The sequence below is a fragment of the Hipposideros armiger genome, unplaced genomic scaffold, assembly GCF_001890085.2.
Source record: "Hipposideros armiger isolate ML-2016 unplaced genomic scaffold, ASM189008v1 scaffold_93, whole genome shotgun sequence".
Lineage (NCBI taxonomy): Eukaryota > Metazoa > Chordata > Mammalia > Chiroptera > Hipposideridae > Hipposideros > Hipposideros armiger.
This window is the reverse complement of record NW_017731443.1, coordinates 2827719-2841390: the sequence shown is the minus strand read 5'-3', so window position 1 is coordinate 2841390 and position 13672 is coordinate 2827719. Positions and strand designations below refer to the sequence as shown.

The 13672-nt window shown below is 58.3% G+C and overlaps 2 protein-coding genes across 7 annotated transcripts; both read left to right on the top strand.

The window, feature by feature from the left end:
- The first annotated feature begins 343 nt into the window (after nucleotides 1–343).
- GPR137 (G protein-coupled receptor 137) lies at nucleotides 344–4529 on the top strand. Of its 3 annotated transcripts, XM_019645459.1 has the most exons (8): nucleotides 346–1917; nucleotides 1999–2048; nucleotides 2770–2995; nucleotides 3114–3263; nucleotides 3390–3518; nucleotides 3638–3756; nucleotides 4063–4168; nucleotides 4400–4529. In XM_019645459.1, exons 1-8 carry the CDS (start codon nucleotides 1561–1563, stop codon nucleotides 4448–4450), a joined length of 1188 nt encoding a protein of 395 aa, XP_019501004.1. In that variant the 5' UTR covers nucleotides 346–1560; the 3' UTR covers nucleotides 4451–4529. The 3 variants fall into 3 exon arrangements, with proteins under 3 accessions (XP_019501005.1, XP_019501004.1, XP_019501003.1); XM_019645458.1 differs by having other exon boundaries at nucleotides 4063–4526; XM_019645460.1 differs by lacking the exons at nucleotides 3638–3756; nucleotides 4400–4529 and having other exon boundaries at nucleotides 344–1917; nucleotides 4063–4162.
- Nucleotides 4530–5084: 555 nt separating this feature from the next.
- On the top strand, nucleotides 5085–13618 carry KCNK4 (potassium two pore domain channel subfamily K member 4). Of its 4 annotated transcripts, none has more exons than XM_019645457.1 (7): nucleotides 6003–6157; nucleotides 7616–7881; nucleotides 10821–10944; nucleotides 11073–11233; nucleotides 11418–11604; nucleotides 12083–12222; nucleotides 12929–13618. In XM_019645457.1, the coding sequence occupies exons 2-7, from the start codon at nucleotides 7693–7695 to the stop codon at nucleotides 13313–13315; spliced, it is 1188 nt and encodes a 395-aa protein (XP_019501002.1). In that variant the 5' UTR covers nucleotides 6003–6157; nucleotides 7616–7692; the 3' UTR covers nucleotides 13316–13618. The 4 variants fall into 4 exon arrangements, with proteins under 4 accessions (XP_019500999.1, XP_019501002.1, XP_019501000.1 ...); XM_019645455.1 differs by lacking the exon at nucleotides 6003–6157 and adding an exon at nucleotides 6316–6370; XM_019645456.1 differs by lacking the exon at nucleotides 6003–6157 and adding an exon at nucleotides 6383–7417.
- The last annotated feature ends 54 nt before the right edge of the window (nucleotides 13619–13672 follow it).

The window sequence follows — 13672 nt, the reverse complement described above, 5'->3', positions numbered from 1 at the left end:
GTCCTTCCGCCCCTCTGGGCCTTAGTTTCCACTCCTGTAAAATGGAGATAATGACACCTCTCTCAAGAGCCAGTGAACTTTATAAACCGAGTGGTGATTACTGTCGGTGAAAGCACTCTGCAAAGCTGTAACTGAAACTCAACAATTGGATGCATTGTCGTTGCTGTTGTCACTGTTCCGTCTAGACTGGGTGACTGGGTCCCTCCTCCCCAGTGGAAACCTCGCATCGCCCGCATCAGGGGCACCACTTCCCGCGCCATCTGGGGAACACTCGAGATGAGAGAGGGAGTCCCCTGACTGGCAGGATGACTGTCGCGGCTCAGGAGAAGGGGTAGGGGCCCCTGTGAAGGTGGCCGTAGGACTCGCGGGAGCTTCGCGCCTGGCAGGTGGCCCGCCAAGTGAGCGGGAACTACAGCCTGGCCTCTTAGGGGCTCCGGGGCTTCATGGGTTCAGGTCCAGGGGGCGGGGCCCAGAGGCCATCTTGGCTGTGGGCGGAAGTTTCCTTCAGAGACCCGGCGAGGGGAAGTCGTTGCGGCCCTCCGCCTGGCGGCGCTATCTCGGTTTGGGAATGGGGAAGAGGTGCGTGGGGACTGGCGGCCCCGCAAACAAGCAAATGCCAATGGGCCCACGGGCAGACCCGCAAACAAGCAAGGGCCGCTGGCCCCGGGCACGCCTCTACCCGGGCGCCAGCCGGATGCGGTGCCGCCCCGGCGCCTCGGCCGCGCGCCACCTCTTGTAACTCCTGGCGCCCGCTAGCGGCGTAGCTCGCGCCCATTCTCGAACAACTGCACGGCGGGCGGGGCGCAGGGCTCCGAGCTGGGGCTAGACCCTGCTCAATTTGCGTAGTGAACGGTACCCGCGCAGGCGCAGGAGGGGGCGGAGCCGCGGGAGCCGGGGAGCCGGAGTCCCGGGTCCCAGCGACCGGATCCGGCTCCCCCAGCGGCGGTCTAAGGGCCTGGTGTTGACCGACTCCCGCGGTTGGAGAGTGGACGCAGTGGGGGGAGGGTTGGTGGCAGCGTCCGGAGTCCCGAAGACAGAAGGCAGAGAGCCCCCTACCCCATCCGGATTATTGAAGGAGAGAGAGCCCCTCGCCCAGTTTGAGGAGGGGGAGAGCCCGGTGTTGAACGCCCCCTGCAGCGGCCGCTGCCCCGAGCCAACGGGCATCGGCCGGCTCTCCCCCTCCTGCCAGGACTACTCGAGCGACAAAGGCCAAGGACCCCGCTCCTTCAGCCTCTGCACCCCTCAGCTCCTGGCTCTAGGACTGACCCAGGGAGGGGACACTCCCCATCTAACCCCTCAGCCCTGGAAAGGAGACTGCCTTTCTATCCTCCTGAGTGAGGCGCCCAGGGCCAGGCCCCAGGCTGCTTGTGCCCCACCACAAGGGCGAGTGACCCTCTGTTGCACGGGAGAGCCTGGCCCGTCACAACTTCTTTCCTCCTGAGCTCCCCCATCTCTGTCTCTGCACCCTGCCACTCCCACCCCTCTGTGTTTATTTTTATTTCCCTGGCCCCCTGCCAGCCCCTCCATCTCTGCCTCAGGATTCAGGCCTCCCTCCCTGACATGGAGAGTAACCTGTCTGGCCTGGTGCCTGCTGCTGGGCTGGTGCCTGCGCTGCCACCGGCTGTGACTCTGGGGCTGACTGCGGCCTATACCACTCTGTACGCCCTGCTCTTCTTCTCCGTCTATGCCCAGCTCTGGCTGGTACTCCTGTATGGACACAAGCGACTCAGCTATCAGACGGTGTTCCTGGCGCTCTGTCTACTCTGGGCTGCCTTGCGTACCACCCTCTTTTCCTTCTACTTCCGAGATACCCCTCGAGCCAATCGCCTGGGGCCCCTGCCCTTTTGGCTTCTCTACTGCTGCCCTGTCTGCCTGCAGTTCTTCACACTGACGCTTATGAACCTCTACTTTGCCCAGGTAACTGGTAATGAGTTGGGGTGGGTTGTAGGGTGGCAAGCCCCAAGGGCCCAAAGGAATGATGGGCATCTCTGCTCCCAGGTGGTGTTCAAGGCCAAGACGAAGCGTCGGCCAGAGATGAGCCGAGGCTTGTAAGTACTTGGGACACTGGTGGGCTCAGCCTCCAGGCCAGGGCCAGGGCCAGGGGACAGCCTGGTGTCCATTCCTTCCCCCGTGGCAGGGCTAAGGCAAGGACAACCCAGGGAATGTTTGTGAAAGAGCTTGGAAAAATGAAGCACCTGGCACAGATGGCTCAGCAGAGGCGTTGCATATGTGAAGGGCAACAATAATAGAAACAGTGAGGGGAATGGGTACCAGTGTCATCCTTGATGGAGGCGAGCTGGAGGCCCCAAGTCCTTGGAAGCTCTAAAGCCAAAGCAATTCTGGGTGACCTTGGGTGGCAATACTCCTGTCATTTGTATAACATCATATGGTTTATTAAGAGCTTTCACAAACATCTTTAATTTTTACCATGTATGTATGAGGCTATTATTATCCCCATTTGAGAGATGAAGAAACTGAGGCCCAGAAAAGTGAATCAACATGTTCAAGGTCATAGACCTGGCTGAAGGCAGAGCCAGGACTTAAACTCAGATTTCTGACTCCCATGCTGGTGCTCCTTCCACTGTACCACAGGTGTCAGTCACCTTCTTACTTCTTTGGACCTCAGTTTCCCCATCTATAAAACTAAAGGAGTAGGGTTCAGATTGGATGACCTGAGATTCTGGTTGACAATGGGTCTCCTGGGGGTGGTTGGGAGGTGGGTGAGCATCAGGGGCAGTAGGCTGGGGCTGACTTTGCTGTGGGCTGCAGGCTGGCTGTCCGAGGGGCCTTCGTGGGGGCCTCGCTGCTCTTTCTGCTGGTGAATGTGCTGTGTGCTGTGCTGTCCCGCCAGCACCAGGCAGAGCCCTGGGCCCTCCTGCTGGTTCGCGTCCTAGTGAGCGACTCCCTCTTTGTTATCTGCGCACTCTCTCTTGCCGCCTGCCTCTGCCTTGTCGCCCGGCGGGCCCCCTCCACCAGCATCTACCTGGAGGCCAAGGTAGGGTCACAAGCCCTAATGCCTGGCGTCCTTTGGGGTCTTTAGACATTGGTCTTCAGGGTAGAGGGGAAGTTGAAGCCTCCCCTCCCTGAGGGCCCCCTGTTGTCATCTATGCTAGGGGACCAGTGTGTGCCAGGCTGCTGCAATGGGTGGTGCCATGGTCCTGCTCTATGCCAGTCGGGCCTGCTACAACCTGGCAGCCCTGGCCTTGGCCCCCCGGAGCCGACTGGATGCCTTCGATTATGACTGGTACAACGTCTCTGACCAGGTGGGCATTTGGCATATCTGCTGCTTCCTTAGTAGCCATGGCTCCTGGCCCCCAGCTGGCCTGTGCCCTGGCCAGGTACCCCACTGGCACAATTGCAGATTTCCACAAGCCCCTGCTTTCCCACAGGCGGACCTGGTGAATGACCTGGGGAACAAAGGCTACCTGGTATTTGGCCTCATCCTCTTTGTGTGGGAGCTGCTACCCACTACCCTGCTGGTGGGCTTCTTCCGGGTGCACCGGCCTCCACAGGACCTGGTGAGGGCCAGTGGAGAGGGGTGGTACTGGGACTCCCTGGGCTGGGGCCTGGGGTTGGGGAGTTTTGGGAGGTCAGTGGGGGGGTAGGAGAGAGTATCAATGGCGGTTTCCTCCCCTAGAGCACCAGCCGCATCCTCAATGGGCAGGTCTATGGCTCCCGTTCCTACTTCTTCGACCGGGCTGGGCACTGTGAGGACGAGGGCTGCTCCTGGGAGCATGGCCGGGGCGAGAGCACCAGGTAGGAGCCCTGACCCCAGTTCAGGACCCATGGGCTCCTGGCTTGCTCTGTGGAGCCATCAGGATGTAGAGCCAAGTCTTGTCACCCAGCCCCTGCCATGGCCTTTGTTTCCATCTGTTCTAGGTGGGGGCCCCTCTGGCTTCCACCTCTCGCCCTGAGGATTCAGTTTGTCATAGTCTGCAGGGCTAAAGCCCTGGGTCCTGGAGGTCTGGGTCACCGGGCTCTGTTCTGAGCCTCTCTCCCCCAACCCCTGTGAGTATGGCCCTGGTCACTGCCTTGGGACTGACCCTATTTCTCTGCCTACAGCATGTCTGGTAGCCTAGGCTCCAGCAGCTGGTATGGAGCCATCGGGCGGGAGCCAGGCTGGTGCGGGGGCAGCCAGACGCGGACCACTCCTCTGCTCTTCTCCCAGGTGCTGGGACCAGGCAGCCACCACCACAGTCTCTACTCTACCCCACAGACGTGATCCCCTTCCATCTCTCCCGAGAACATCCAGACCCCAATCCCTCCCACCCCAGGCCCCTGTGCCAAGTTCATCTGCTTCTCCAGGATCCTGGGGGGAGGGGAGGGGTGGCAGTGGCTGCCTCCTCCCCTGGCCAGCTCCTTGCTACTTCTATTGTAGTGAGTTTATGCTGTCCCCTAGGATGGGGGAGCATGGCCCTGGCTGCCAGATGCCCACAGCACCCTGGCATGACCTGCCGCCTCTGCTTCTACGCTGGAGCCAGCTACCTGTTCTGCACCTGCCACTTAATAAAAGTGTCTGTGCCCCACGACTGACCACCGACTGTCAGTTGTCTGTCCTCTATGAACCATCATCTGTTTGGCTGAAGGCTGATCAGACACTGGCCCTTGAAGGGGGCTGCTGGACTGGCAGGGACCACTTACCTGCCCCAGGCTGGTGGGCAGGGAGAGGGAAGAGCCTTCAGTCTGAGGGGAAGGGAGACCAGAAGAGCCCTGCTCCAGCCCCATCTCTACTTGAATAATTTCTACTCTTACCTCAAGACTTGCTTCAAATGTCACCTCCTTTAGAAGCCTTCCTTCTCCAGGTCAGGGAACCCTCCTGGGTCCCCTGGTACTGTGATGATGTGGCTATTATGCCTCTCACCCCCTAGTGGACTGGGATTTCTGGAGACCCTGCTTCCCTGTCATCACAGCCAACCTGGCCGTCAGGTCCAGGGGTTAGTCCAGGGCCTGGAGGAGGAGTTGGCCCATGACTGACCTGCCCTAATCTCCCTACTAGGTGTGGATTTGACTGGTGGGGGGGATGCCCCACATAGTCTGCTTGGTGGTCCTGGGGCCCCTTTCTTTGGCCACCCCTGATGGCACAGTCACTGCCCTCTGCTGCCACATCTCTAGGCGATCTGTCATGTGGCTGGGTGTTGTTTACAGGAGGGTCTGTCTCCTGCACACAGACCTGGCCTTCCCAGCTCCTTGGAGTCCCTGGGGCTTAGCACTGAGCCTATTTTGAAACCCTTCACTTGGGACTAACTTGGGCACCAGGCCTTGAGGGCCTTCTGAGAGGGCATCTGAGACTCAGAGAATCAAATCAAGCTGGAAGCTGGACAATCACTTTTTGTTGAAAGGAAAATTGCTAACATTTGTAGGGCACTTTATTGTGTTTGTGCCAGGCTCTGATTTGAACATTTACAAATACTGACCTTTATAATGCTCACCTCTTTAAAGCACCCCGAGGTGAAAATTAACACCCCTTTTCTGTAAGGGGGGACTGGCAGGCTCCAGTTTAGTAACCTGTCTAGGCCCCCTACTGGTAGGAGGTGGTCAGCTTTCCAGCCTACACTTACACCACTCATCCTGGGGGCTGAGAGACCCCAAGCAAGAGCAGGGTCTTTGGAGAGATGGGGGTTGTAAAGTGGCTAAGAGCAGAGAGAGGCAGAGTTCCAGGATCTGCTAGGGCCCTGGCTGTTCAGGCAGTGGGGGGAGGGAGTGCTGGCACTCCATGTTGGGATTGGCATGGGGTGAGGACCAAGGAATGGATACACAGGAGGTGCTCCAGCATGACTTCCCAGAACTGGGCCCCACCCTATCTAGGCCAACTCCAGCTTGCCTCAGTGAATCCCCTACCCTTTGTCTGGTGGGAGCCCCTCCCTCATAAGTGTTGAGCTTAAGGGCCAGAATGTCCCCAGGGGCGGCGAGTTCAGGGCCATTCAGATCTGACTGTGGGCCTAGGAGATGCTGGCAGATCAGTGTGGCGCCTGTCCAGAGAGGTGAGCCGGCTGATGTCCAGACCCAGGCCGTGCCGCTGGCCACACTGGCTGGCCGGAGGGGCAGTACCAGAGCTCTGGTCTGAGACTCGAGACCGGATCCAGCGGCAAACCCTTCTGGGCTCTTCTGCCACTCACCTCCCGGGACCTGCCGGGATTAGGGCACTGGGATGCAGCAGGTTAGGGGCTGCGGGGGGCGACGCCGGCAGCGGGGGCGCAGCGCTGGAGGGGTTAAACGCGGGAGGAGGGGGGCTTCTGGCGGCGGGAGGGGGTCCCAGCCCCGGCGGCCGCCCGCTCCGCCCCTGCTGCCGCTGCCGCCTCCGCGGCCCAGCCGGCACCGGCGAGGCCGTGCGGGAACCCGGGCCGCAGCCGCAGCCGCAGCGAGGCCAACAGTAAGTGCGGGGCGGACGGGCGCGGGAGGGCGTGCGCACCGCACTCCGGGGCAGGGCGCGTAGAGGGTGACCGTCCGGGCGGGGCGCCACCTCCCCCTCGTGGGCGCCTCCGGGAATTGTACGGCCGCGCGTCCAGCCGCCCGTCACGCTCCAAGGCGTCGGCGTGAAGACGCGCGAGGCAGTGGGAGTGGGCGGCTGGTGTGCAGTGTGTCTGGACGGCTGGCGCTGCGTTGTGGCCCCGCGGTCTGGGTGTGCGTACGCGAGTGTGTGCACACGTGTGCGTGGACCTCTGGGGTACCACGGCCCGGCGCGCCTGCCCCTGGGGGTCCGGGTATGCCCGTGAGTCTGCGGAGAGTGCAGGTGGAGCGTGAGCGTGCAGCCTGAGCAGCTGGGCGGCTGGAGCCGCAGGGCGGAGCGTGGGCGCGCGGGGCTTTGTGCGGCGTGTGTATGCGCGTGGGCGCCGCCGCCTGCTGTCCCTGAGGCTGACGGCTTCTCTGGGGGATGCCGCACTAGTCCGGCCCTTGTCGCCCCCACCCCTCTCCTTCCCGGAACCCGGCATCCTTCCTTTTCCCCCACCATCCCGCCCTGCGTCGTCTCTGCGCAGCGACCGGGACCCATCCCTGGGTTCCTCGAAAGCCCGGCGGGGCGCTGGGGGGCCCTGGAGGCTCCCCGCCGGGCCCATCGCGGCCAGCAGCGTTTCAGGAAGAGGCAGGAGGGGAGGGCGAAGTCACTAAGATGCTGCCGCAGCTTCAGCGGACGAACCAGGACCCGCTATCCTCGTCCCCACCCTGTGCGGTCCAGCCTCGCCCTCGGCCCCCCTCCCCCCACCCCGTTTTCCCTTCTCGAACCTCGGCACCAGCTCAGCCTCCTCCTGGGAAGCTGGTTCCCCACGCCTCCACCGGGTCCCCAGCTTTTTCTCGCTCGCCCTGCCTCTCCCTCAGCAGGCTCAGCCTCTTCTTCCACTCTCCTTCCTTCCCCTTCCCGGTGCCCTCTTCACTTCTCACACCCTGGAGTCCCCGGACAGGGGCTGAGGGCCGGGCAGTAGAGGTAAGAGGGAGGACCCAAGTGGGGGGAGGACTGGGTGTGTCCTGGTACCAAGTGTCCAGCCGGAGGGATGTGAGGAGAGGACATCTGTGGACAGTAGGGCTGGGGGCTCCAAGGATCTTTGGGTGTGTAGGGGTTGGAGGAGGGTGTAGGGGTGTCAGGTTAGGTTATTGATCCAAGCATCCCTGGTTCTGTCCACAGTGACCGCAGCCCTCCAGGAGCCTCCTGCCCAGCCTCCCCAGGCGGGCAGTGGAATTGGCAGGGCCCCTGGGCGCGCCATGCACAGCACCACGCTACTGGCACTGCTGGCGCTTGTCCTGCTCTACTTGGTGTCCGGTGCCCTGGTGTTCCAGGCTCTGGAGCAGCCCCACGAGCAGCAGGCCCAGAGGGAGCTCGGGGAGGCCCGAGAGAGGTTCCTGAAGGGCCATCCTTGTGTCAGCGATCAGGACCTGGGGCTCTTCATCAAGGTGCGTGGGTGGGCGAGAGCCCCTTCAGCAGTCACCCTTGACCCCCTGCCACTAGCTGCATGCCTGTGGGGCCATGTGCTGGGGTGCTGCCTCCAGACCAACACCCCTCGGAGCTGGGTGCAGTTGGAGGGTGCATGGCAGAGGCTGTGCCATATTTTTAATGTGGCAGCCATGGGGGCACTTGTTTTCCTTACTGTGCCTGGCATTGGACTGTGCTCCTGGAAGGTCTCCTTCCATGTGTGAGGGTGGTTGAATGAAGGAACGAATGAAGGAAGAAATGAATAAATGGCTGTAGCACACATGAGATATGTCACATTTTCGCAGGTCTAACTCACTGGTTTCAGGTTGCCAGATAAAACTCCAGGACACCCAGTTAAATGTGAATTTCAGCCAGACATATTAATTTAATTTATTTAACAACGATTAGTTTTAAAATATAAATATATCCCATGCAATATTTTTATTTGCTAAATCTGGCAACCCTACACTTGTTCCTATACTTTCTTGGAGTCACAGATGCCTTAGAGAAGCCCAAGAACACTGTGAACACTCCCCTCACCCCCCAAAAAATGCACATAGAAACATGTACAGGCGATTTCGGAGGATTCCAGGATCCCCTAAGTCTGTTCATGCCACCATGGATGCCAGGTTGAGCACCCCTTTGCCCCAGGACACATGCTTATGATGTAGAGGCTAGAGGGAGGGCAAGTCAGGAACAAGGTAAACTTTAGTCCTTTGAATAAAGAAAGTGCTGGGCTTCAGTCTTCTGGGGTACTGGCAGGCAACACCTCTATGACTTTTTCTGATTTCGGAGTCACTATCATATTAAAAACCTAAAATTTAACTTTAATAAATAAATGCTTATTATTTTAGCAAAGACTACCCCTCTTTCCCTGCCTGTTCTTTTGGACGGAGGAGCCATCAGCATGGAAGCCTCCGTGTTCCAGCTGATTCCTGATGTGGCAGGACCCAGAGCAGAGATGAGGGTGGGGTGGGGCCAGGGCATGAAGCAGCCCGACATTATCTCTGATGCTTCTAGAATGCTCAGAGAGGCCTGGGCAGGAGAATGTGTCTGGCCAAACAACAGGGCAGAGGGAGGGAGGGAATCTGACCTATTTTATCTCCACAATGGAATTGCTTTTTTCCTGGATAAAAAAAGAAGAAAAGGAAGGGCAGAACCTAGAAGGGTGGGCAACAGCTGTTCTATTTCTCTTCCACAATTAGTCATGCAGCAATTATGCACCTACTGTGTGCTAGGTGCTGTGCTATACACCATAGGGTGAGCAGGGAGATTGACGTTGGGGTGGAACAGATGCAGGCTGTACCCTAGAAGATGTCACAGCTGGACTATGGGACAGATTCATGGACAGATCACTGTAGAATGTAGTGGAAAAGGAGCTTTGCTTACTTCCTTCTTTGTTAACCATGTGTTGTGTGCTGGGCTCTGGGCTAGTAGCTGGGGGCAAGGAGGGAGATGCCAGGGGCCTTTTGGAAGACCTGATAATTGAAATGAGGCAGGTGAGATGGGTAGAATTTAGAGATGTGTGCTTGGGTTGCAAAGGACTGCAGGCCGAGGAACAGTATAGACAAAGGCATGGAAGCGGGAAGCTCAGAGTGTTTTGCAGAACTCAGATTTAGCAGATGCCTACTCATTTGAAGCGAAAATTAGAACACACAGGATGATAAAGGATTTTTTTCCCCAAAGTAGTGAATTTACTGGAAAGGTGCTGCAAAATAAAAATTAAATCACTTTTAATCATACATCTCACTTCTTGGCTTTATTAAAAAATATTATAGGAAATGGGATTGTCTCATAAATCTGGGGGTAAGGTCACTCAGTGTAACTTGGCTTCCCAAATAGGAGCCTCAGGAGAGGAGACTGGGGAAGGGGAGGTTGGGACCACATTGAAAAGGGGCTTAAACGCTGGGCTGTGGAGTTTGGACTCCATTCTGCAGACAGCAGGGAGCTATGAAGGATTTCGGGCAGTCACGTTAGGACAATTAATTTGGAAAGGGTCTTGTTAATGAGGACTACAGAGAGAGATGTGGCCTATGATCTCCCCCACACCCACTGCCTTGGGGTCTTGGCTCTGTGCTCCTTGGGGAAGGGCTCCTCTGCAACCTCTCCTTATTATGCTCTGACCTCTATCACTTAGAGCATGCACTCTCAAAGCACAGACCCTGCCCCAAGCCACCTGCAGGCTGGCAAGAGGGGCAGGCACATGGCCATTTCATTAATTTAATAATATTTATTGAACACCAACTATGTAGCACAGGGCTTCAACAGGGTGGGCGGGAGTTTGTGTGTCTGTGAACCTCCTAAAATTTGATGGTATATGAGCCTTCCTGGAGGGAGGGTCCCTAACTTTCTTTCATCAGATTTTCTAAGGCAAAGGACCCAAACTCACCTTCCATAGGGCCAGTGGGAGTGGTGGGGTCTGTGGGAAGCTGGAAATCACTGGGCATGATCACTGTGTGGGGGTGGGAACTCATTTAACAAACACGCAGTGCTTACTTTGTTGTGGGTGTTTTAACTCTTCACAACAACCTGTACAGTAGGTGCTAATATCATTTCTACTTGGTAGATGCAGAAACTGAGGCACAGAGAGTTAAGTCGCCCAAGGTTGCATAGCACCAAGATTTGAACCCCGTCAGTCTGGTCCCAGAGTCTGTACTCCTGACCACTGTGAAATTGGAAATCCTTTGTGTGAAATTAGGGGGCAGATAACTCAAGTGTTTCTAAAACGATGTGGAGGTCAAACAACATTGGGCCACCCAACTTGCAATGTCTGCTCTAAGAGACTGCCCTCAGGGAGACCGGAGGGAAAGGGAGAGCTGGGCGGGGTAGCAAGGGAGCCACCCTGGAGACTGGAGCCAAGGGGGTTAGCCAGGACCGGAGGGAAGGACTGAGGTTCCTCCTTCTGCGCCTTGTCCTGCAGGAGGTGGCTGATGCCTTGGGAGGGGGTGCGAACCCTGACACCAACTCAACCAGTCACAGCAACTACTCAGCCTGGGACCTGGGCAGCGCCTTCTTTTTCTCGGGCACCATCATCACCACCATCGGTGGGGGAGGGGACTAAGCATGCAGAGGGGGGCAAGGGGCAGCTGGGCTTTCTCTTGCGGGAAGGTGCAAGGGGAGGTAGGGAGGTACTAGGCAGCCCGTAGACCTCCTGTTCGGCCCCTCTACCCAGGCTACGGCAATGTGGCCCTGCGCACAGATGCTGGGCGCCTCTTCTGCATCTTTTATGCGCTGGTGGGGATCCCGCTGTTCGGGATCCTACTGGCAGGGGTCGGGGACCGGCTGGGTTCCTCCCTGCGTCGCGGCATCGGTAACATCGAAGCCATCTTCCTGGTGAGCTGCTCCTCGCCCTTGCGTTGGGCTCGGGATACCCTTCCCTATGTACCCTCCCTGCACGGGATCATGGTCCCTAAGATCACAGGAACCTCCCCCGCAGGCTCCCAGAGGAGGGAGGATGGGGGGGTGAGGATGGAGGTTTTGTCGACTCCTGGGTCCTGCCTACTGCCCCTCCCTGCAGAAATGGCACGTGCCCCCGGAGCTGGTGCGAATTCTATCGGCGGTGCTCTTCCTGCTGATCGGCTGCCTGCTCTTTGTCCTCACCCCCACGTTCGTGTTCTGCTATGTGGAGGGCTGGAGCAAGCTTGAGGCCATCTACTTCGTCATAGTGACACTCACCACGGTGGGGTTCGGGGACTATGTGGCCGGTGAGGCCACCTTTCTTGTGCTGTACTTCCCTACCCACTTTATTGCTGCCCAGGGGCTCTGCATTCTTGCTTCTCCCTCCAAATTCCACGTGGCGTTTGTGTGCTCACACGGGATGGCTCCAACCCCTACATCTGCTCACTGAACGCACCGTCACATTTTTACACGGATGCAACACCTCATGCACACTTACATTTTTGCATGCCTGCGCCTCCGTGCATGTTCACACATATAAGGTGCACCCCTCACACATGCTCACATTCTTGCACGTGAGCACCTCCACTCACATGCTCTTGTACACCTTCAAGTCTTGCACACTCATCTTCTTGCATGCATTCACACACTCTGGCACATATCCATTGCCCTGGGAAACGCGGATCCTCTTAATGAGCCGGGAAGAGGGGCAGTGAAACAGAGGCTCACAGGCTCAGCGCTTGCCCCACAACCAACTTCTTTCTGCCCTCCCCGGTGGTATCCCAGGCGCCAACCCCAACCAGAACTCTGCAGCCTACCAGCCGCTGGTGTGGTTCTGGATCCTGCTGGGCCTGGCCTACTTCGCCTCAGTGCTCACCACCATCGGGAACTGGCTGCGAGTAGTGTCCCGCCGCACTCGGGCAGAGGTAGGCGCCGCGCCTGCGCCGTGGCGCTGACGCGCTGTACCCTAGCCGCTGTTTGGCCAGCCCGCCTCCCTTCCAGCGTGGGGGCTCCTCCAGGAAGGGACTGAGTGAGCCCCAGTGTGCACCAGCCTGGGGACAAAGGGATAAACTCAGATAGGTTTTCAGGTGACTCAATCTCTGCTCGTATGGATAGGGTTGCCAGACTTACCAAATAAAAAAGCAGGAAGCCCAGATAAATGTGAATTTCAGATAAACAGCAAATAATATTTTAGTATAAGTATGTCCCAAATATTGCATGGGACATACTTACACTAAAATTGTATTTGCTGTTTATCTGAAATTCATTTGGGACATACTTATACTAAAATATTATTTGCTGTTTATCTGAAATTCACATTTAACTGGGCGACCTGTGTTTTGTTACCCCACTCATCGCGCCCGGCCGAGGAGCGGGATGGAGGCGCAAAGGTCTCTAGGGCTATGGGAGGGAGAACTGAAATAAAACGGGTTTTCTAGAAAAGCTCCTGGAGAAGAGGGCGCTTCAGTGCGATGGGTGAGGGGAGAGCGTGGGGCGGGGTGATGAGCCGGTCCCTCCTTAGGCGGGCTGAGGCAGGAGGACCAGGGGAAAAGTAGGGCAATGTCTGATTTGCGAGGGGCAGGCTCCCGGGGTTGCGGAGGTGGTCGAGGACTGTCTTTCCTCCCTGCGTAGATGGGCGGCTTCACGGCGCAGGCCGCCAGCTGGACCGGCACGGTGACGGCGAGGGTGACCCAGCGAGGCGGGCCCACAGAACCACCGCCACCGGAGAAGGAGCGGCCACTCCTGCCTCCACCACCTTGTTCAGCGCAGCCCGCCGGCAGGCCCCCATCCCCTGCACTCCCTGAGAAGGCCGAGCCGCCCTCCCCGCCCACGGCTTCCGCGCTGGATTACCCCAGCGAGAATCTTGCTTTCATCGACGAGTCCTCGGACACGCAGAGCGAGCGCGGCTGCGCGCTGCCCCGCGCGCCACGAGGTCGCCGCCGCCCTCCCAACCCTTCCAGGAAGCCTGAGAGGCCCCGGCGCCCGGGGCGCCCCCGGGACAAAGACGTACCCGTGTAGGGGCAAGACCCCCGACCGCGGCCTCTCAAACGGCTTGGTTCTGGCTCTCTCCCCAGCATGCTTTGCTTATTTCACCAAAGAGCCCTCTTTCGACCAGACGCGAGCCTGGGGGACAGGCTACGGGTTGCTTGCCTGCCACCCCGGCTCTGGCCCTCTCCTTACTTCATCCATTTCCAGACCCCCAAGGCTTTCTGTCTCACTCTCCTGGCTGGGCCTGTCCTTCACAACACCTCACAACTGTGCCTCAAAGCCTGCATCAATAAACGAAAAGTCTGTATCGCTACGAACGTCCGCGCTCCGGGACGCGAGTGGGGTGGGGGTGCTTGCGTTGGGCCACCTCCGGGCACGTCAGGGCCC

Excerpts from the sequence above, each read along its gene's own strand:
- GPR137 (XM_019645458.1), top strand. The coding sequence starts at position 1,561 with ATGGAGAGTAACCTGTCTGGCCTGGTGCCTGCTGCTGGGCTGGTGCCT. Across the intron at positions 1,918-1,998 it reads TGAACCTCTACTTTGCCCAG|GTGGTGTTCAAGGCCAAGAC; the intron begins GTAACTGGTAAT and ends CTCTGCTCCCAG. Across the intron at positions 2,049-2,769 it reads CCAGAGATGAGCCGAGGCTT|GCTGGCTGTCCGAGGGGCCT; the intron begins GTAAGTACTTGG and ends TGTGGGCTGCAG.
- KCNK4 (XM_019645454.1), top strand. The coding sequence starts at position 5,994 with ATGTCCAGACCCAGGCCGTGCCGCTGGCCACACTGGCTGGCCGGAGGG. Across the intron at positions 6,158-7,615 it reads AGGGCACTGGGATGCAGCAG|TGACCGCAGCCCTCCAGGAG; the intron begins GTTAGGGGCTGC and ends TTCTGTCCACAG. Across the intron at positions 12,223-12,928 it reads CCCGCCGCACTCGGGCAGAG|ATGGGCGGCTTCACGGCGCA; the intron begins GTAGGCGCCGCG and ends CTCCCTGCGTAG.